Source organism: Cryptomeria japonica, chromosome 2 (genome assembly GCF_030272615.1).
Source record: "Cryptomeria japonica chromosome 2, Sugi_1.0, whole genome shotgun sequence".
Taxonomy (NCBI): domain Eukaryota; kingdom Viridiplantae; phylum Streptophyta; class Pinopsida; order Cupressales; family Cupressaceae; genus Cryptomeria; species Cryptomeria japonica.
This window is the reverse complement of record NC_081406.1, coordinates 577737688-577761107: the sequence shown is the minus strand read 5'-3', so window position 1 is coordinate 577761107 and position 23420 is coordinate 577737688. Positions and strand designations below refer to the sequence as shown.

At 39.3% G+C, this 23420-nt stretch overlaps 1 protein-coding gene across 1 annotated transcript in view; it reads left to right on the top strand.

The window, feature by feature from the left end:
- The window catches only part of LOC131051144 (WAT1-related protein At5g45370), a 79067-nt gene extending 57104 nt beyond the window's left edge, over window positions 1-21963 (top strand). The window contains exon 7 of the mRNA XM_057985529.2: window positions 21359-21963. Within this exon, the coding sequence (XP_057841512.1) occupies window positions 21359-21596 (238 nt within the window). The 3' untranslated portion in view covers window positions 21597-21963. The remainder of the gene's footprint in view (window positions 1-21358) is intronic.
- The last annotated feature ends 1457 nt before the right edge of the window (window positions 21964-23420 follow it).

Genomic DNA, 23420 nt, shown 5'->3' with positions numbered 1-23420 from the left:
ATCTTTATCATTGAGGAGAGAGTGTTGAGCTTGAAACAAGAGGAATAACATCTTCTAAGGACAGGAGGAATAACATCTCCTAAGGCCAGAGTAGCTAATGCCAAATTCCACAAAAGCCTCACTCGGAGAATGGTTAGATACAGTGGTAGGGAATACAGAGACAGTCCTACCTTTGGCATCCAACTTAAAGGAGAGAAATCCTTGATGTGCATAAAACCTATGCAATTTGGAGTAGATTCTCTTATTTTGTGATTAGTTATTGCACCAAGTGAACCAAATATCCTTAAATTCTGGTTTCTTCTTCTCCAAAGGATCTATCTAGAAGAGTGATCTTTTCATCCTAGACCATAACTAAAATTCATTCCCTTTCCAAAGGCCTTCTCTGCCCCCTATCTTATTTTCTTTATATTCCAACATATTGAAGTCGCCAACAATAAGCCAAGTGATCTTAGGGAGGTTAGAGGTCATCCAAGCCCACAATTCACGCATTTCATTATAGTTATTTGAGGCATAGATGGAGCAAAGTGCAAAGGCTTTTGAGTCTATCTCAAACTTGACCTAGACAAGTCTATTACATGGAAAAATAGTAAATACCCCAATCAACAATACATTTGGTCCAGTTATTCTTAATTAGAATAGCAGAGCCCCCTTTACCTTTCTCATGCAAAGTAGAAAAAGTTTTAGTAGAATTCCTGACACAGTTTAAATCAGTCTTTTTGAAACACAACCACCTTGTATTCTTGCAGACATAAGGCATCCAGACTAGGCCTGTCCTTACAAAATGCTTTAAGTATATATTTTTCTGTCAAGGGACTGAAGTCCCCTGACTTTCCAACTGCAAATCTCATTAAGAGGTAGGCGGGTGGGGGGCGTCTAAATTTTATACATTCTTTCAAAGCATTGTGGGACTTTGTCCATTTTAGATGTTTTATCCTCATTGGGGTTTTCATCTTCTTTTCTTTTCTTGCCACCCCTTTTATGAGATTTATTACTTTGGGACCTCTCTAATTGTTTCCTTTTCTTATTTCCTTCAACATCGTTAGCCTCACCTAGGGTAACCATGGCTAGGTTAGATTCAATGGCAAAATACAAGGGATTGAAGCAGTTTAGGATTGGAATCATAGCTTCCTTGTTGGGAAGATGGCTTGAGACCTATGTATTATCAGTGTTTAACAACAATTGTTCATGACCAAAACCAGGTTTCTTCTTTCTGACCTCTTCAGCACAGGATTTGATAGTATCTAGAGCCAATTGTTGGGCATTCTTGGGGAGGGTCTTTTTTACAGAGGCACCATTGGCACCAGGGATAGTTTTATCCACATTAGAAGAAATAGCGAAATTGGGAGCTTGTCTGAGGTTCTAACCACCTTCAATTCACCATCAAATAAGGGGTTAGAAAGGGAGATCATAGGAATATCACCCTCTCCAAACCTCATATTTGAAGGGGAGATGCCCAAATTATTATCCTCATTAACAAAACTTAAATTACTGGGGTCCTCTGGAGATTTTTTTGAGTCAGTGTTCATATTCTTATCTACAAAGTTAACCGGGCTCATATGAATCTCATACTCATCTACCATATTAGTACCATTGCCATTAACCACTTGTTCAGAAGAATACTTACCATTGTTTGAACTATTTTTCATAACATTATCACGAGATTGATTATTTCCTATTCACATTACTAAAGAAACCCGCATTATTCACAAAAATCTTTGGACGGTCTTTTTTTTCTTTTTCTTCGTTCGGTAACTTGTGTGAATGGTTGGAATCTTGGCCGGTTGTGGGTAAAACTTCTATCTTTGCCGCCATATGGAAGATTTTGCCCTCTACTGTTTTATGGGAACTTTGGAAGGAACGAAATCGAAGAGTGTTTGAAGGGAAAGCGGAAAATGGTAAGCGTTTTTTGCTCAGACTAGAGAGGGCCATTTCGGAACTGGTTTCTAACGCTGCCTCTCACGTGAATTTAGCCAAGACTCCTTTTTCTCAATTTGATGCTAGTTTTTTGTCAAGCTGGCCTTTGGTTAAATTCAGGCCTGCTAATGGGCTGCTGAGGGCTAATCTTTAGAGTCAGGGCCTTTCAATCCCTGAGTGGACTTTGCCTGAAAAGGGGTGGATTAAGATTAATTTTGATGGCGCATTGAGGGGCAACCCAGGGGCTTCGGGTGTTGGGGTGATAGCCCGTGATGATCAGGGCAACATGCTGGCCATTGGTGCTAAGAGACTGGTGGATGGAACGAATAACATTGTTGAGTGTCAAGCAGCATTAGAAGCAATCCTAATGGCTGGGAAATTGGGGGTCAAGAAACTTCATTTGGAAGGCGACTCTCAAGTTGTGGTGAATGGGATAGCTCGAGGTCGAATGGAAGTGTGGTTTTTAGACAAGCAGGTGCGAAGAATGCAACTTCTGCTGAACGGTTTTGAAGATTTTAAGGTGACTCATGTCCTCCGGGAAGCAAACTTGGAAGCTGACAAACTTTCTAATGTGGGAGCGAATGGCTCCTTGGAAAATATGTTTAGTTTGTTCGAGGACTTTAGAAATTGTAGTCCTCTTGACTCTGATTTTGGGTAGAAGGCTTATTTTAGAAAAGTGAACCCAAGCTCGATTTGATGCGACCATATGGAGCCATGATCCTGTGGGTTTTAATGTTCCTCATGGTGTGTGTTCCACGATGTTACTGCAAGTGGCCTTGCGGTGATGGATGATGATGGAGGCGAGCGGTGTGAGTGACCGGTGACGATGCTTAGTTTTCTGCAAAGCGTGTGGAGTATTCATGACTTGTGATGGTGGTGGCTTTTAAAGGCCCTTGTGTTTCTTTTCCTGGCATTTCGTGGTGGTTGCTTAGTGTTTGACGGAGTGCTCAGGGTTTCTTTTTGTGTAGCAGCGAGAAAGGATGGAAGCAAATTTTTCTTTGGAGTTGGATGGGCAATCGCCTGCGTTTCGTGGGCTGATCTCGAGGATTAGGTTAACGAACGTTTTCAGAGTGGATGGAGGCGATTTCTGGAGGGCAGTGAGGTTGTTCTTTGGAGAGGAATTCCTGATGCAAGATTGGCAGCCGAGAACAAACCTTGACATTTCGTCGTTATTTACTGCCTTGGCCTTGCAGGTGGGGAGGTCGGAAGAGGAAGTGCAACGGATTACTTCCCTGGTGTTAAGACCCAAATGGGCAGGAGGTTTGCAGGAAGTGGTGGCCCGAGTTGTCATTGGCGAGGGGCTGAAGTCGGCGGAAGGCCCGTGCAGGAGGATTGGAGTGGACGTTGGGGAGCTACAGCCTTTTGTCATCTGGTCGGCTTCACGGCCGGTTGCTTTGCAGTTGGAGGACGCAAGGAAAGGCTGGGATGAGATTGTGAGTTTTGTTCGTCAACTGGGGCCGACTGAGCGTGTGAAGATCTGCAGAAAGGTGACTCCCATTCGATCTGAGGCCCCGCTGGGTGAGGATGGGAGGCCTTTGATTCGTCACCACCTTCCAAAGAAATCGGTGAAGGTGGTGGAGTGTGGGTCTCTATGTGGACACAGGCCAGGAACGATACCAGGTGGAGGGAGCGTGATGCTGGAGGCTAGACCCAGCAGGGGTATCCCCAATTTTTCAAGAGAAGAGGCATTGGGGTGGTTTCGTAGCTAGGATCTTTGTGTTGTTCGGGGCCTAGTGTGTGGATTTTGTGTATGTTTGTGACCCTTTTTGTGGCTATTGATCAGGTGGGTTGGTGCTTTATCGGGTTCCTTTTTGTAGTAGGGGCGTGACCCCTTAGTGTCGCAGATAGTCTATTTGCTCTTTGGATGTAAGACTTTTCAATTCTAAGCAATATAATATATAATGTTATCGATAAAAAAAAAATAGTTGTTGATTTGATTAAGAAACCGAGTTTTGACCTGGCCCGAACCAAGTGGGGCTACAACCAAGGAGCCACCTCCCCACAAAAACAAATAGACCCATTAACAGGTCATTGTGAACACAGACGATTAGCCTTCTCCACATCCTGAGATCGAAGGATCAGCCTAATACTGTCATCCTTAGCTCTCTTGTCCTACCTTCTTTTAACCTCAATCCAACCTTCATCTCTAGCATTTTCCAGTAACTTCAAACTGGATGCTCTCAATATCTCTTTCCCCCCTTCCTCCGAGATTTGCGAACTGATGTGGTTCGCTCCATAAACACCTGTGAACCCCATATTTGATCCAGATTTAGCCTTCAGCTCTTGCTTGTGCTCACTGGCTGCTTGATCCCCACAATTGATTGCATTAACACTTACATTCCCCCCACCACCTAAAACTCCTGTTTTTCTTTGCATTGTTGTGCCAGCATTACCCTTGGTCTCTGGCATCTTACCCTTGCTACCCAAATTCTCACCACTCAAGACCTGAGGATCTTGAGATGGAATCCGGTTCTCCTCCACCTTATCCACCGTGTAAAAATTGGGGGTTACCTCTTTCCACCATGAGGCTGGTCTCTTCACCCGACGCCTATCACACAAATCAGCATTATGACCAATCTTAAAACACCTTCTACACCTAAAAGGAATACTTCGTAGTCCATAGGCTGCAACCAACTACCTTTCGAAGTTGAGATAGAAATCTCTGAAGGGAGATCCTTAGAAGAGTCCATTTCAACCAATAAACGAGCAAAGGTTGTATGCATCAGATTAAGAGAGCCTTCATCGGTCAATAAAAACTTACCTAAGGAATTCCCAATGGCTTAAAAATAGGAGTCAAACCAGAATTGCATTGGAAGATTGGGAAGCCTGATCCCAAGAGGAGTGCAGTCAAAAGTCTCCAAATCAAGATTGAACGTTGGGTGCCAAGGTTTCAGCATCAGCGGATGCTTGTCCTCCCAACACCACTGGCAACATCTCAAAACTTTGTTTCTATCTGTCTCATTCTGGAAAACAACAACAAAGAACCCCTGAGCATGGGGATAAATCTGAACACAGTCCTCCACAATGGGTTCCCAGTGTACTGAAATCCATTTTTTGAGATCCCCAAGACTTGGCCAAAGACCTCTAAACCGACCACTAAGCCCTAAATGGGCAAAAAACCTTTCGTTATGTTGAATCTCCTCTATTTCCCCTGTCAATGAGACCGTAACCGGCTTGTCCGCTGCCACCAAAGCCGGCACAAAGGGTTTCAAAGAGTCTATACCATGTGGTAATGAATCCAAACGTTCCTCTCTCCGGTCCACGAAACCCCCATACCTCACCCCCGTTGACCTTCTGCTCTTTGCAAGGGGCCGAGAGTAAGACTGGCCTCCCATTTCATCCTGGACTGCACCCTCGGCAATGGCTTCAACGCCCTTCCCCTTTCGAACAGCAACAAATCCATTTTTCAGAAGACGATTCAGCTCAACACCACATCTAAAAACTCCTCCGCCCTCCTTTACCACAGGCCCAATTTCGTAACCTACGGCCGGGAGGAAAACCGGCAAAGCAGTGCCCTCCCGCAAGAACACTAGCATGCGAAGTGTAATGCGACGGCATCGCAGCTGTCGACTTATCTTGGACGGTCTTTTTTTAAATGCCTTTATGTAAAAAACAAGAATTAAGACTACCCAGCAATTCAATTTCACAAGAAACCACTTTAGAATCAAATCGAATAGAAAGGACGTCAGGAATACCGAATATTGATTTATGGTAGCAAATCTCACTTCAAATGGGGCAAAGTAACCCTGGAATCTTCCACTTGTAACACATTTCTAAGTGGTTTAAGCAAATTAGGGATAAATCTCCACAATTGAGGAGGGACGTTTTTTATTTCCATCCACCTAGGGCTGGATTTAGCCACAATTTCTTCACCTTTTTCTTCTGGTGACCATGGAATGGCCCGAAACAACAACTGGTCAAGGTTCCAAAAATTCTTTTTTAAGAACCCTATCTTGCATAGAGTGGCTTTTAAAAAACACCACAAAGAGTCCTTTCTGCAATATCCTACAAAATGCCTGTATTCTTGCCCTGGACATTGGAAATCAAATCATCAAGAAATTTCTGAGAAGGTAAAAAATTGGAATCCAAACACATAAAGAACACGACAATATTTTTAAGCCGGTTCTCTTCATTTCTTACTGCATGTAGCATATCAAGATTCAGAGAAACAGAAAGAACCTTGGCTGAAGAGGGTGCCTTACCACCTTCTCCATTTTCAGGGTTACCACCTTGGATGAAGCTTCCATCTCCCATTCCAGCTGGCTGGGACCCTAGTAATGATCCATCCTGACAATTTCAAAGACTGTAGTTTCTGGGGTTTCTAAACCTGAGCCTCCTTATATAATGGTTTAGGAATAGTGGGTGGAGCCAATGGCTTTTCAACCATGGTAGTAGCAGAGTTACTAAATAGTTCCTTAGGTTCATTTTGCATTGTATTATTAACACTGCCACTTTCACTTGCAATTACTACTAATATGAGGGCATTGACTACAAGATCAGGCCAGGCATGAGGAAGTAAAAACACATGACGTCAGACTCCACTATCGTCACCACCAATGCAACCAGCAAGGAAAGCCTTGGCTCCCGTGCCAGGTAAAGGGCATGAGAGGGAAAAAAATACAAGTTAAAAAAGAAAAGAAAAAGAAATATACAACAATACAAATCAAACCTGCCCAACCAAAACAATAAGAGTGAGCACAGAATACCAATTAAAATATCATAAATCTGGAAGAAGAGATTGAAGATCACAAAGCTTTCCAAGGCCACAAAGTATACTAATCTGAGTCCTTGATAGTGACAGCAAAAGCTCCAGGGAGCAGCAATGGAAGATGATCATTCAGCTTCCTCAGAGCTCCTGCCACCCACCTCCTCTCTTGTGATGATCAACTAATTAATTACTTGCAAAAAAATAACAAAAAAATATCAGGTTTGATATCTTGGTAAAGCAAGTAGGCAATAGTGGCATTGAGTTCAATAGAGGCAAAAGTACATGGTAGCTTCTTTTGTTAGCTGTGAGGTTATTTGTCTTTGCAAGTCAATAGCAAAAGTTAATGATTAAATGTTGGTGCTGTCAACTGTGTACTATATGTTCAATTAGAGTTGCATCAAGCTCTTTGAGAATCTAGTGTTCTGTGATCTCTCCAAGCATAGACATTTGGTACAGTTTACTTAGAGACAGTTCAGAAGGGAGTAGTTGTTCTTAAATATGTTCCCTCAGATTTATAAGTTGCAAATATTCTGACAAAGCCCTTGGTTAAAAGGAAGTTTGAGATATTGAGGTAGAGATTGGGTCTGATAAAGAACACCTTTTTCTTAACGGGTTAAACACTTTTGACCTGGAGCTATGAACGGGTGTGGTCACAAATGGGTTCGAACCTCAATATAAAAACTAACACCCAATGGGGTTTGAACCTTGGTGGCAATAACAACAACACCACATTTAAACCATTACACTATGCCAATACTGGCAAGCTTGATAGAGAACACCTTTCTTGCTAGGGGGAATGATAATTTTTCTGTAGCTGTTGCTTGGCAGCTATTCTTCTTTTGCAGGGTGCACTCTCCAAATATAAGGTAGTAATCCGTTTTTATTTTTTTGTTTCAGCTTTTCCTATTTTTAGTTGGGGATAGATCTCTTCTATTTTTTGGTAAAAGCATGCTTTTCTTATATTTTGATTGGATTCCAAATTTTGAGGGAAGCTGCTGTTTTTGTTTATGACAAGGCTCTTTTCTGCTTTAGTTTTTTCTCTTCTCTCCTAATCTAGGTGCTCCACTGAGATGGTTATTTTTTGATTGGAGTTTTTGTTTTAAGCTGGTTTATAGTTGGGTTTTAAGTTTTTGAGTTGAGAATGTGTATACCATGGTGTGAAATTTTAACAAGTTCACTGCAAGGAGCTTACGGAATAGATTTTTTAGCATTTGTTTCTTTGGTCTGTAATGGGCACCCCCTGTTCGGCACTAAAGTTATGTCCTGTTTACTTAGTGTAATTTTGTCAAACAGTTGGCTTGCAAGCTGACTACTGGATTTTTTGGTTCTTGATTTGCAATAGGATAAATTGGATAAGCCGATATATTATTGTAAAGCTTTCAAAGTTTATTCAATATAAAAACAACCAGACATATCAAATACCAAAAACAAGAAGATTAATGCTGATGGTATTTATTTAATTCCAACTTCAAGCATACAAATCAGATCTGAAGAGCATTACAGACTATATGATAATAAATAAATTCAAACCTGAACTCCACAAGTATAGAACCTGTTGAAACACTGTTCACACACTGTAGCTGCACTATTCACGGCACTGTAGCATTTTTACTATTCACGCGGCACTGTAGCAAAACACTATTCACGCGGCACTGTAGCAAAAACACTATTCACGCGGCACTGTAGCAAAAACACTATTCACGTGGTACTGTAGCAAAAACACTATTCACGCGGTACTGTAGCAAAATCACTATCTTCAAATTTGCACTTTCAAACCCCTGTAAAAACTTCATGCGAGAGCACCAGATGAAGCCCAATGTGTTTCCTGAATGAAAACACCATTAATCCTCCTGACTGTGTCTTTCAACAGCGAAGAGAATGCTAGCAAAGAGGGATTCCGTCCTCCAAGCCCAATAATCAGATCTCTACGAAATCCAACAGCATAACATTAATCTCATCCCCAGCATACCCCAAAAGAGAGCTCTCAACCTCCATTTATATCTTCCCGGATGCAAAACACTTCATTTCCTCAATGTGGGATAATACATTTTAGAATAAAATATTATTTCCCACAATGTACACATTAAAGGGAACTTTTAATATTTTAAACATTACTTTATATTCCCAACCTTATAATATAACGATAAAGTTAAATATTTAATTTAACTTTACACTTTATCGTTAAATATTAAAACATTGTTGATAATCTCTTTAAATCATTGTCGCCTTGAAACATTTTTACTGATAATTATGCCAACCAGGGAAACACTAAAAATTTCAAGTCACTGCTTGGGGACTAACTTACTATAAATAGTAAGTGTCTAGAAACCCTGTCAGAGCAGCACCGATTGGCCTAAAACTGAAAACACCTAGGCCAAAACACTTCAGGATCCCACCAATGTCCTTGTTAGCCTTCGGGACCATGTCAGAATAGGCTAACGACACCCCATATCATGTTGCGCTAAAAAGGGGACATTACAGTCCGCCCCCCTTGAAATTGCTTGTCCTCAAGCAAATTCGGTCCTGAATGTTGCAATACCTGCTCATTCTCCCATGTAGCATCCTCATCTGGCAGGTCTCTCCATTTCACCAAGTATTCCTTAACGATTCTGTTCCTGAGTGTCCTTTCCCTGACATCCAGAATAGCTTCGGGTACTAACACAAGCTTCCCCTCCTCATCCAAAGGGGGTAAATCTGCAGAAGGCACTACACTCTGACCAATGGCTTTCTTAAGCCTAGACACATGAAACACATTGTGCACCCGACTGCCCTCTGGAAGCTCAAGCTCATAGGCGACTTCACCCACTCTGCGAATCACCCTGTAGGGACCATAAAATCTAGGCTTCAACTTTTCAGCTCCGCTTTTCTTGAGTGATGACTGTCTATATGGTTGTAGTCTCAAATACACCATGTCACCAACCTCAAAACTACGCTCCACCCTATGTTGATTGGCATACAACTTTTGCTGATTCTGTGCCTGCTGTATATTCTCCTTGAGCGCCCTCAAGATGTTCTTACTATCCTGCAATGAGTCTCGGGCTTTGGGTACTCTGCTATCCCCCAAGACTATGTCAACAAAGCTCGGCGCCTCATAGCCATAAAGTGCCATGAAGGGTGTCATCCTGATAGACATATGATATGTCGTGTTGTAACAATATTCCCCCATGTGTAACCATCTCACCTAGGCCCTCTGTTGTGCAGTCACATAATTTCGCAGATAACCCTCAACCCACTTATTCACAATCTCTGTCTGACCATCCGTCTGTGGATGATAACTAGTGCTGGGTGTGAGTTCCGTACCACACAACTGAAAGAGCTCCTGCCAAAAAGCACTCAAAAATCTACTATCCCGATCACTCACTATAAACCTGGGCAACCCATGCAATCTGAATATCTCCTTGTAAAAGAGGTCTGCCACCTGCACTGCTGTGTAAGTAGATGGTATAGCGAAGAAATGGGCAAACTTTGTCAAGCGGTCTACCTCAACAGATATACAATCTCGCCCTTGCACTTTAGGTAGTCCGGTGATGAAGTCCATGGATATGCTTTCCCACTTCCTATTTGGAATGGGCAAAGGCTGAAGCAACCTTGCAGGAAAAGTGTGCTCTCCCTTATTCTGCTGACATACTACACACTCCTTCACATATTTCTGCACATCATCCTTAAGTCCCCTCCAAGTAAACCTTTCACGGATCTGCCTGTAAGTTTTGAAGATCCCAGGATGTCCAGCTGTAGGCGCATCATGGAACGCCCTTAAAATTTCCCCCTTGAACAGTGATGTAGGAATCAAATAAATCCTATCCTGAAATCTGATCAACCCATCCAACACCATATACCTATCATCCTGTATGGTACCTGAAACTATCCTAGAAGCCCAAGTATCCCCTGCATACTCTGCTATAATCCGATCTCTCCAATCCCCTGAAATCTCAACTAGAGCGCAAACATGTGGTCTCCTGGATAAAGCATCGGCCACCACATTCTTCTTCCCTTTGACAAACTCTATGTCAAAATCATAAGCCTGCAATTTAGTGATCCATTTTTGCTTCCTGTCATTAAGATCACGCTGGCTCATGAAATATTTTATGCTATTGTGATTAGTTTTGATCATAAACCGTCCACCTACTAAGTATGATCGGAATTTGGCCAATGCATGCATTATGGCCAACATCTCCCTGTCATGGATAGAATAGCTCCTCTCAACACCTCGGAGCTTCCTACTGTCGAATGCAATGGGATGTTTCTCCTGCATCAATACTGCCCCTATCCCATCACCTGAAGCATCACACTGAAGTTCAAATGGCTTCGTGAAATCTGGTAGAGCTAAAACCGGACAAGATGACATCACTTGTTTGAAGTGGTCAAAACATCGCTGCGCTGCTTCTGTCCATACGAAGGCTCCCTTTTTAGTGAGGTCTGTCAAAGGTGCTGCAGTCTGTGAAAACCCCTTAACAAACCTCCTATAAAACCCGCATAAACCAAAGAACCCCTTAAGCTGTGTGAGGTTCGTGGGAGTAGGCCAATCTACTATAGCTCTAATCTTTTCAGGGTCTACTCGAACTCCATCTGCACTAATAATATGCCCAAGGTATAGTAATTCTGTCATACCAAACTCACACTTAGACTCCTTGGCATATAAAGACTCTCTCTCTAGGATAGATAATACCTCCTCCAAATGCTGTGAATGTTCCTCCCAGGTCTTACTGAAGACCAAGATGTCATCAAAGAAGATCAAGACAAATCTCCTCAACTGCTCCTTGAATACCTGGTTCATACAACTCTGAAATGTAGCGGGTGCATTGGTTAGTCCAAATGGCATAACCATAAACTCAAAGTGGCCATAGTGACATCGGAAGGCTGTTTTCTCAATGTCCTCTGCTCTCATCCTGATCTGATGGTATCCGGATCGCAAATCAATTTTGGTGAAGAAGCATGCACCATGCAACTCATCAATCAGCTCATCAATCCTAGGATTGGGATACCTGTTTTTAATTGTTTTCTTATTCAGTGCCCTGTAATCGATGCACATGCGCATTGTCCCATCCTTCTTCTTTACCAAAACTACAGCTGAAACAAAGGGGCTTTTGCTAGGCCTGATGTGCCCCATTTCCAACAACTCCTTAATTGCCTTCTCTATCTCATCTTTATGTTTCTTAGGATGACGATAGGGAATGATCATCACTGGTTTGGCTCCCTCCTCGAGCTCAATAACATGCTCTGCACCCCTGTCAGGAGGAACCCCGTGAGGAATATCACTGAATACCTTGGCATGCCTGTCAAGAATCTCTTGTATATCTGGTGGATGACTCTTCACCCGAGGCTCCGGTGAAGTTGGCATAACTAAGCACTCTGTTGCCCACTCTATGTCATTATGTCGAAAAAGTCTCTCCATTCTCTTCAAAGAGACTACCCTGCAACTCCCATCAGAAAGTCCCCTGAGAACAACAGTCCTACCCTCATGCTAAAACCTCATTTCCAACTTTGTTAGGTTGAAAGTGAACTCAACCAGCGATGCCATCCATGTCATACCGAGGATGACGTCGTAATCTCCCATGTCCACAACGTAGAAATCATCCTCCAGCTCATAGCCATCTCTAAATCTAATGTGAAGATTTGAAACCTTCTGAGTACATAATAGCTTTTGGCCATTAGCCACCATGACCCTAAAACCCTCATGCTCCTCTGTCTGTAAACCTCTCCTGGCTACCAATTGTGTATCTATAAAGTTATGTGTAGCCCCAGTGTCAATGAGAGATATCACTTTCTGCCCCTGGATAGTACCCCTGACCTTAAATGTGATTGCCTTTTGGGCCCCTGTCAAGCGTGCCAACGATCTATCATCCTTAGGAATGTTGCTCTCCTCTATCGTGTTACCCTCATCTGAATCGGAGTGCTGATCCTCCCCCTCTGACTCTGACTCCTCTGCTGAAAAATACTCCATTTGATTTGCCTTAGCCTTGAGAGGGCATTTATGAGATAAGTCCCAAGGCTCTCTACACTGGAAGCACAGTTTCTTCTTTCGAAGTTCATTCAAGGTTTCACTGTCTAGTCCTTTTGATCCTTCTTTGGGTTTGTTATACTCTTTCTGAAATGGTTTTTTGTCTTTGTCCTTGCGATAGGAAGAATCTGTTGAATGGTATTTTCCTATGTATACCGAAGGGGCTAAATCTCGTGCCTTTTTAGTTGCTTCTGCTAAGGTGAGTGGATCATGTCCCTTCACCCAACCACGTAATGGATCAGCAAGCCCATCACAAAATAACACCACCAATCTCCTAGGAGAGATATCAGTAACAAGTACAGACAAACGCTGAAACTCGGCGATGTAAGCATCCACTGAACCTGACTGTTTTAACTGTGCTAGCTCCTTGAAATGTAACTCGGGATCCCTAGTGTCAAATCTCTCAATCAATCTTTCTGTGAATTCCTCATAGGATGTAATCTGATTATGCCCCAGAGTCACCATGCCATGATGCCACCATTCATGCGCAACGCCGTCCAAATGCATAGCCGCATACTTGATAGCCTCCTCCTCAGGCATAGGATTAAGCTGCAAGTATGTATCTACCTTCTGCACCCAAGCTCGTGCGGTCATCTTCCTTGAAGCATCATAATAAGGCAAGGAAAGTTTTCCAACTTTCTTCCTCAGCTCAAAATTATGATTCCTCCCTCCTGCTCTAGGCATATGTCTCATCCTCAAGTCCATATAATCTCTGAGGGAAATATCTGCCTGAAACTCGGGTCCACTGGCCTCCCAGTCCCTCCTGAACTGACCCTGTAACTCAGTAATCTGTGTTTCGTTCACTGGTTGAACCGGATCCCTAGGTGGGAAGGTGGGTAGAAGAGGTCTCGAGCTCGCTGTTCGAGCTGAGTGTGCAACATGTCTAAAGTTATCCGCCTCATTCCCATTGTTGCCATGTCCATTATTACCATTAATGTTATTCTCAGGGCCATTGTTGTTGCCTCGGCCTCCATTATTATCATCGCCCCTATTGTTATCGTTTCCCCCATTGTTATTGTTTCCATTGTTGGCATCACCTGGATTAATATTGATGCCCATCTGTCTAGCCATAAGCTGCAACATCATGTCCATTCGCCTATTCTGCTCCTGCTGCATACGCTGCCCTTGCTCTAATGTACCCAGTAACTGTCTGAACATTACCTCTCCCTGATCTGGACCGGTATTCCTATCATCTCGGTCACCCATACTGCTGTCCTGATCAAAGAATATCTCCTCTATGTCTGTATGACTGGATTCTATGTCCACCTGCATGGATGAACTAGACTGCTCGCTCTGTGAGTTCAAATTTCTGTTTTGTCTTGCTTTGGTATGGCGGAAGTTATAAGGCCCCTGTTGCATGCTTAAACATACATGCTTAGCATGTTTTTTAATTCATTAATTTCTGATTTTAGTGTTTTGATATTTTGTCAAACACTTTTCCCTCTATCCAGCTGTTCCAAAGTCTCTGTAAGACCTCCACAGGATGGCAGGACTTATAGCTCTGATACCACTGCAATGGGCACCCCCTGTTCGGCACTAAAGTTATGTCTTGTTTACTTAGTGTAATTTTGTCAAACAGTTGGCTTGCAAGCTGACTACTGGATTTTTTGGTTCTTGATTTGCAATAGGATAAATTGGATAAGCTGATATATTATTGTAAAGCTTTCAAAGTTTATTAAATATAAAAACAACCAGACATATCAAATACCAAAAACAAGAAGATTAATGCTGATGGTATTTATTTAATTCCAACTTCAAGCATACAAATCAGATCTGAAGAGCATTACAGACTATATGATAATAAACAAATTCAAACCTGAACTCCACAAGTATAGAACCTGTTGAAACACTGTTCACACACTGTAGCTGCACTATTCACGGCACTGTAGCATTTTTACTATTCACGCGGCACTGTAGCAAAAACACTATTCACGCGGTACTGTAGCAAAAACACTATTCACGCGGTACTGTAGCAAAATCACTATCTTCAAATCTGCACTTTCAAACCCCTGTAAAAACTTCATGCGAGAGCACCAGATGAAGCCCAATGTGTTTCCTGAATGAAAACACCATTAATCCTCCTGACTGTGTCTTTCAACAGCGAAGAGAATGCTAGCAAAGAGGGATTCTGTCCTCCAAGCCCAATAATCAAATCTCTATGAAATCCAACAGCATAACATTAATCTCATCCCCAGCATACCCCAAAAGAGAGCTCTCAACCTCCATTTATATCTTCTTCCCGGATGCAAAACACTTCATTTCCTCAATGTGGGATAATATATTTTAGAATAAAATATTATTACTTTTAATATTTTAAACATTACTTTATATTCCCAACCTTATAATATAACGATAAAGTTAAATATTTAATTTAACTTTACACTTTATCGTTAAATATTAAAACATTGTTGATAATCTCTTTAAATCATTGTCGCCTTGAAACATTTTTACTAATAATTATGCCAACCAGGGAAACACTAAAAATTTCAAGTCACTGCTTGGGGACTAACTTACTATAAATAGTGAGTGTCTAGAAACCTTGTCAGAGCAGCACCGATTGGCCTGAAACTGAAAACACCTAGGCCAAAACACCTCAGGATCCCACCAATGTCCTTGTTAGCCTTCAGGACCATGTCAGAATAGGCTAACGACACCCCATATCATGTTGCGCTAAAAAGGGGACATTACATGGTCCCAAGTTGGTTTTGGATGGCTTTTGATAACATATTTGGCTATTAAATTTTGATATCTTCTGCTTGTCTTTTAGGGAAGGAGAAGCATGGAGAGAGCTTTTGATTTTGAATGGTTCTTTGTGTGTGCGTTAATGTTCCTTTGGAATGTATATGCCCCCTGGGATTTGTCCTCAATCTGCAAGGCTTTGTGATTAGACATTTTTACTCTTTAGGTAAAGCAAGGTGATTGTTGTTGGGTTTCTCACTTTCTTGAGAGGTTGTTATGTTCGTTTTCTTTGGTTAGCTTTTCTGTTCTTGTTGGTTGATACATAGGGTAGATCGTAGCTAAATGACTGTGTTGGAAAAACTCCTACACTGAAAGGGAATATGCTCGTAATCAACTAGTTGCTTCCATTCAATCCTTCCATGTTTAAGATAATACAACTTGGTAGTAGTTTTTATATTTGATAAATCTGAAGACAGTAATGTATTCTCCTATCACTCCATTTTTTTTTGGATTGATTCTTGCCTATTATTCACTAAGGAGCATGGGTAAATTGACCCATAATGGAACTAATCTTGTAAGATTTTTTGGTGGCAATGAAGGATAGAGACAGACATTTCATGAACAAACCATGTTTATTCATACAGGCACTTCCTAGAGAAACCAGATCCCTTTCTTGTTTGGTGGAGAAGATGACCATGAATTAGTCTTGTGGCATGATGAGAATATCTATAGATCCCAAGGGTTTGCACTTTTTTTGCACCCAAATTTGCAGATTTTTAGGCCTTGGAAAAATCTCCATAAATAATGGCCTTTTCCTTGATCAACTCCTCTATTTTCTATATCATCCTTGAATTTTTTTTACCTTTGGTACATTTGCATCCTAAGGTAATTACCATTTCCTTTTTAGTGGGGAAAGAAGGTTTGATAAGCTTTGTATGGGCACGATGTTTAATAAATTGCAGCAGGACTTCCTTACAAATCTAATTTCTATCATGGGAGACAACAGGTTTGGAAAGAGAGTTTGGATTCAAGGGGGAATGCTTTAATATGAGATCATATCCCCCCTCAAGAGGCAGATTATTGCTTCAACTAGAATTGGGCTGTGTTTGGGAATAATGGTTGGTAGTGGTGAGTGGAGATGACTAATTCAGAGGTGGAGAGGGCATGAGCTAGTCTTGGGGGATCTGTGATCTATATGAACCAACTTGCAAATGATTACAGCTCAACCTTTCACGTCCTCTAATATGCAGATCTAATAGTCTAAAATTCATGACACTAGATTTATTTGAGCTTAATACAAATACTCACCACATTGAGTCTTTGCATTGTCATTGTGTTCAACTATTTCCCATGCATTTGAAAGAAATGCTAGTCCCAATGTGCATAATTTGAGGATTAATATTGAAATTTTAAATGCTTGATAGACCACTAAACTGCATGAACTTCTGTTTGGAGAATTTCCATTTGTCAAGAATCCCATTATCAATATTTATAATTATACTAATTTTTCTCCCAGAAAATAATATTTTCTGTTTTAGATCTTGTGTATATCTCTTCAAAGTTCATATGTTATAACTTGAAATACCATTCTATTTGTAGCTATGTTTGATGGTGTTTTCAGGATGGGATCAACAAGAGATCAGGGATGGCAAGGGTGTTGGCAGTCTTAGGGGCCATTTTGGGGACGATAATGGATAGTAGTGTATATATTTCTATGTAAATGGCAATTTTTTTTCTAAATATATAGAGAGAAACTTAATTTTTTACAAGTTTAGCAATACATAACATGAAAATTCAAGTTCATTCATACAATGTAAGGCTTCAAAACTCTCAACTTTGACAAAACTTGGCAAATCCAATTTTTACTCAGATTTGACAACCCGGCAAATTAGAAAATAGTTGAATTCATTAACATGACAAAACTTAGGATTGCTTGCCAAAACTCAGGAGTAGTCACTGAAAACTTTGGCAAAACTTGGTAAAACTTGGTTAGGCAAGTTAATGCGTGATTTACTCCCCACAGAAATAACTCACAACTTTGACAAAACTTGGCAAATCCAATTTTTACTCAGATTTGACAACCCAGCAAATTAGAAAATAGTTGAATTCATTAACATGACAAAACTTAGGATTGCTTGCCAAAACTCAGGAGTAGTCACTGAAAACTTTGGCAAAACTTGGTAAAACTTGGTTAGGCAAGTTAATGTGTGATTTACTCCCCACAGAAATAACTCACGAGTACTCGCTGAGTTTTGTGACTTTGATATCATATATCTTATTTTGTATGCAATGTTCAATTTTTATCCATTCAAGTATAGCACAATAAAAATAGAAATTTCAATGTTACATTATGGCCAAAAGTCCCAAGACTACAAAATCATAAATCGACAAAAATGCCCAACAATAAGCATTGTATTGATATAATAGATGAATGTAGTTCTAGATCACTCTCCATATCAGTTTGCCTCATTTGGGCTTCAATATTAAAATGGGCTTTTGGCTCTAAGTGACTATATCAATTTGTGACTCGTCTGATGGGATGCAAACAACTCTTTGCTGGACAGAATGTAGAAAATTGAATAGAGAGTTGAGAACATGGTTGATATTTTACAGTGCAAGGAAAGAGCATATCCATAGATTGTTGACAGGGAAGACAACAAAAGCATATTTAACAAATAGCTAGCTTCAGGCAGAGGAGGCATAGCACATAAATTAGAGCTGAGGAGAAGGAAGGGGGGCTAGCCACACATGACCCGATAATGACTACACACTTGGCTTCATTCTTTGTTGAATGCAACCCTAATGTCACACACATAATTCTTGATTGATCCAGTCTCATATGGTCTCAAGAAACTCAGTACTTTTGTTTGCAAGCTTGAATGCACACAAGGTGGGCTTGCACGCAGTCAAAGAACCCCCTTTCGCACAGGAAAACTACTCATTTCAAATGAATTTACTTGGCTTCAATGACAATTGAATTTGTCTCTTTACAATTTTTACAGAAGATTGTTTTGTGTCTAATCTCAAATGCTTTTTTGCCACAATTCTACACGATCAACACAAATATCAGTCGTAGTTTCCAAAATTCATCTCACACAACAATGCAACTCCTACTAGCAACAATCAATCACAAATCTCATTTTTGTGCTTACCAATGCTAGAATTGAATTTATTTTGAAAGAATTATGGTATTACTATTTATTACATTATTATTATCTAAAAAATTAAATAATTATTTTTGATATACAATATTTAGTTTTAGATAGATTATTACCACCTGGACCTAATAAGATCATCAGATTCAGAGACGAACTTTGTATTGGTTCTGTTCTGATCATTAAGAGGGGTTTTGGTAGTAATGACCAAAACTTATGTTCTCTCATTATCTCTTCGTTTCATATAGATATTATAAAAGTCTTTTGTATCTCAGTTACAATAAGGTACAGTAGCCTTTCATCTTTTTTGTAGGAGCAGTAACACCAACATTATTTATCTTTTTTAAGGAATCAGGATACTAAAAGATGTTTTAATTCTTTATGAAAGTTAGTGAGAAAGACAGAACCATCGCAAGTTTCCAATTTTTCTGATTTCTTTTTTCTGCTTGTTTAGTTTCAGCACACACAAGGGACATGTAGCATAGAAACATGAACTTGAAAGGCAATTCTTGATTAATAGGCAAGGTTTATAACATTTGACCTTGGATGGTGGCAGTGCTATGCATAATCAAGCATGTCTCGAAGGATAGCTTCACAGATTCCCTTTAGTTTGAGATGTCCTTTGTAAATACTTGAAACCATTTATGCAGGTAAGCAACCCATTTCTAAGATTCCAATATGCTTCCCATCCCAAAGACTTCGGAAAACTCTCGAAGAAGGCTTGAAAAGATTTGGTATTTTTTTAGTAGATTTAAATATATTTTTATCAAATTCTAAGCACTCTTTAGATGTTATCAGAGTCTTTTGGACCAGGGCAGAGCTTTCTTGAAGTTTCAATTACAATTTCCAATAGCTTTTGATGTGTTTTCTAGGATTTTCTTGAAGTTCCATATTTTTTGGATGCTGTTTACTGCTAGTTCCTCATTTCCTACTATTTCCTTATAAAGTCTACCCCAAAGTTTCACCATTCCCTGGGCTAGCCTTGCCAATTTAGTATATTCACATTTTCAAAGTTTCTATCATTTCATGTTCTTGGTTTAACATAGGTCACCTTCCAGATAACCTTGCACTCTTGTTGGTGACCACATAGTGATTGATAACTTTTTAATATTTTTATTTTAAAGCATAGGATGATTGGGTTTCTTTTAAACACCACCTTTTCCTTGTTTTGTGGTCTTGTCTATGCTAGACTATTTTTTGGGGATCAGGTCATATACATATTTTTCATTTTTATGTTTCTTTTGAGGTAGTCATTGTCTTGTAATACTGCTTTAATACCCTTTCAAGCAAACTAATGAATGATTTTGTTTTGTAAGCAGATTTATCCTGAAGTATTAGGCTACAATGTCCAGGGTCAGATAAATGGGGAAGATTGCTTTGCATATCTTTAAATATATACTAAGATATTGGAATCGTGGCCTAGGGTTAGGGCGTGGGGTCAGGTTCGAGACAGGTTTGGATCCGGGTCTGGTCTGGCCTTGGATGTGTCGCAGGTTCAAACTCTGTGGCAGTCCCTGAAAATTTTTGTGCCTTTCGATTTCTGTTTCTGATCGTGCTCTTTCCTCTTCCATTTCTGATATTTTTGTTTCCGTTTGTGTTGACATTTTCTTTGTTACAGGTTTGGGATGACATTTTCTGCGTCTTTGTTTAGGTATACGGGTTTGTTTATATTTTCAGTTTATATTCATGACTCTAGTAAAATAGGTTTTTTATTTATTTATTAATTTTAAATTTTTAATCATATATATAATATTATAATATTTTATAATATAATATATAATATTATACTTAATATAATATAAGATTAATTTTAATTTGTTTAATCATATATATAATAACATATTATATATAATGTAATATTATAATATATATGTGTACCGAAGTGCCCGTACCCCTACCCAAGGAATTTTTTTACCTTACCAGTGGTAACTTAGAATATATACCTTCCAGCTTGCTTTTTTGCATTCTGATGCTACACTACCCTGCTATATTTGCTAGAAATGTTTAAGCATATTTTGCGACTGAAGAAATGCACAAACTGCACCACAAAATTCATGGTGTAGTTAAGGGTGTTATTCATAACGACAACTTGCTATGCTATATCTCATTTTTCTGTATGTTACATAAGACTTACACCTGCTAACTGTGTTCCAGCGCTTGACTAAAACACTGTTACAGTTAGATAGAAGCTTATGAATCACAAAAGTATTAATGGCACTTATTGCCTATACAATACATTTATCGACAAATTTGCTTTATGCCCCTGAAGAGCTCCTCAAGATTTGTTACTGAATCATACTTCCCATAAAAGGAATGGTATGGACATCTGCTGTGGAATTTAGTGCCATGTAGCACAAAATACATGTTTACGATGCAAATGGAAGTGGAAACTTTGCCCTAGTTTATCTTACCCTCTAGCTTTTTTAATATATATCTATTTCAGGAAACTAATCAGAATTAAAAAATATCAATTGAAGAGAAATGTATCCTTCTTGATTTCCGTTGTATATTGTTACTGAACTCTGCAAGGTAATTTCAAAACGGAAATAGTGAAACTGACTTGTGATTTTTCTCTTAGGAAAGTTCGAATTGCAAAAAGAATTTGCATTTGCGCGCCCCTCTTGGCCTAAATCACTAAATGTGATAATCATCTCACTTCATGGCCTCCTTTTAATAGGAGTAACTTTATGATTTATGCAGATTTATCAGGTTGAATAATATATCTTAGGTGCCACTTGAATTGGATTATATATATTTTTTTATGCTTTCGTTGTTTTTTATTATGTTCTTGTATTCAAATAAGCTGAATAAGTCAGTTCCAGGCATTTTCCAATCAAGTTCTTTCAGCTTCTATTGACAAAGGAGTCGATTGTTAAACCATTCTTTGTATTCTACATTGTGCAGTATTATTGGTGGAACGTGTATTATTGGGGGTTTGTACCTTGTAACTTGGGCACGTAAAAGAGGAGAGAAGCATACACTACCTCCTCGTCGCATACCCACAACAGTTAATCACAATGATGAAGACTTGGCATATTCTGTAGGTGATCCACTACTGAAGGCATCTCACCAGAGGACTCAAATTTATTCAGGGACCACTTTACCAGTTTCTCGATCTTGGTCAGAGCTATACAGGCCCTAGGCATTTGAATTTCTTTGTAATGTCTCTTAAAGGGGCATTTACTACTCTATTTCATGATTCACTGAGTTCTTCAGCTCTAGCAATATTCAGTAATTTCTTTGCTTTTCTGGCTTATCATATTAATATGAAATTGCTTCTTCATTGCTGTGCTACCACACAAGAAGATTTTAGAGAGAAGAAAAGTATAATGTTATATGTTTTAAGCAATTATGCTGTTAGTTGCACTTGTAATTATCTGCTGGGATTCTCTGAATCTGTGGTATGAGAGTTTGGATTAGTGCAGCTATTATCATTTGATGTGAACTAGGTATGTAGTTTTTATGATCTGGATAAGGACTATGAATAACGTAAAGCTCATTGACACTAACAGATCCCATTTGTTATGTTCTTTTAGACCATTGTTTGAAGAGTAATAAGAAGTTTGTGCCACATCACCTACGGACTATTTTCTCTCAGTTGTAATAGTCCAGATTAACTGCAATGATTGCAAATGAATATATCCTGCGATATGCCATAATTTCGACTCAAGAAACTAGAAGCAAGAGGAAGTGTAAATCTGAAGCATTGTTTAAAGTTTACCGGGAGATTATAATTCATAATTTATCAATCGATTTACCAGCAATGAGGAATGTTACCCATCATATGGATTTGATTTGTAGAGCTCTTTTTAAAACAATGCTATCCTTTAGATTATGGAAAATTTAATAATTATTAAGCTTAACTTAAAGATCTGTTGGACAATCATCTAGTCTAGGAGATTAAGTGTTTTCCAAAACTAATAAAAATACAGAACACCAAATATAGGTGTTTATAATCCGAAATTAATGCTATAAGAACGGATTAGAAAAAGGGTATTGTGTAATATTGGAACTTTACATATACCATTTAGAGCAATTGTTCGACCTCTAGAAGATTTTGTGAATTTTTATTTGGGATGAATTTTAAAACTAAAGCAAGGCAAATGTCTTTTGTGTATTTACCACCAAGTTTTAGGATGTGGGGATGAGATTTTTCGAGGCCAGTTTTGGGGATGACAACGGACAAATATGTAAAATTATATATATATGATAGAATCCTTAGAACACAACAATCTTCATGTTATTACACGTTGGAGGCATTCTTGTGGATAGTTTATATGCTTGCATTGAAACCCCAATAAGTTGTCTATATACTTGCATTGAAACCCCAATAAATTATTCAAAGTATGTATTGTTTACAATGTCTGAAGAAGTTGAGAAATACAACTTCAGAGATCCTAAGAACACCTACAAGCAAAATACCTGTCACAAGAGAAGAATAGAGGCAAAAAAATAATAATGGCTCTAAAGAAAAAGATTATCATTCAAAGAGGGAATAAATAAAAAAGTACAATACAATTCTTATAAAAGGAGATTAGCAACCCTAAAGGTGTGCAACCCTAAGGAAACCTTAAAGGGATAATGTATTATTAAATAACTACAATATTATTAAATGCCTAAGTTTAGCTTAAGCATAAAGTATAATAGACTAATAATTAAATAAATAATTATTAGCTAATACATGATAACTCTAACACCCCCCCTTAAGATGAACTTAAGGAGTAGCTAAAAACAACTAAGGACTAAAAAATGCATGTAAACAAAAATGCATGAAAGTAACAATGAGTCCCAACAACTAGGCCTAATGAGGTACCCAAGCACAAAAGATCTCTCACAATTGGAGAACAGGAGAAAACCTCATGGGAAAAACTCCTCTCTTAAAGAGAGAAATACAAGTGAAGGACTGAAGAAGCCTCCAAACAAGAGAATGTCCCAGAAAAAAAGGAACAAATTATGAACATGAAGA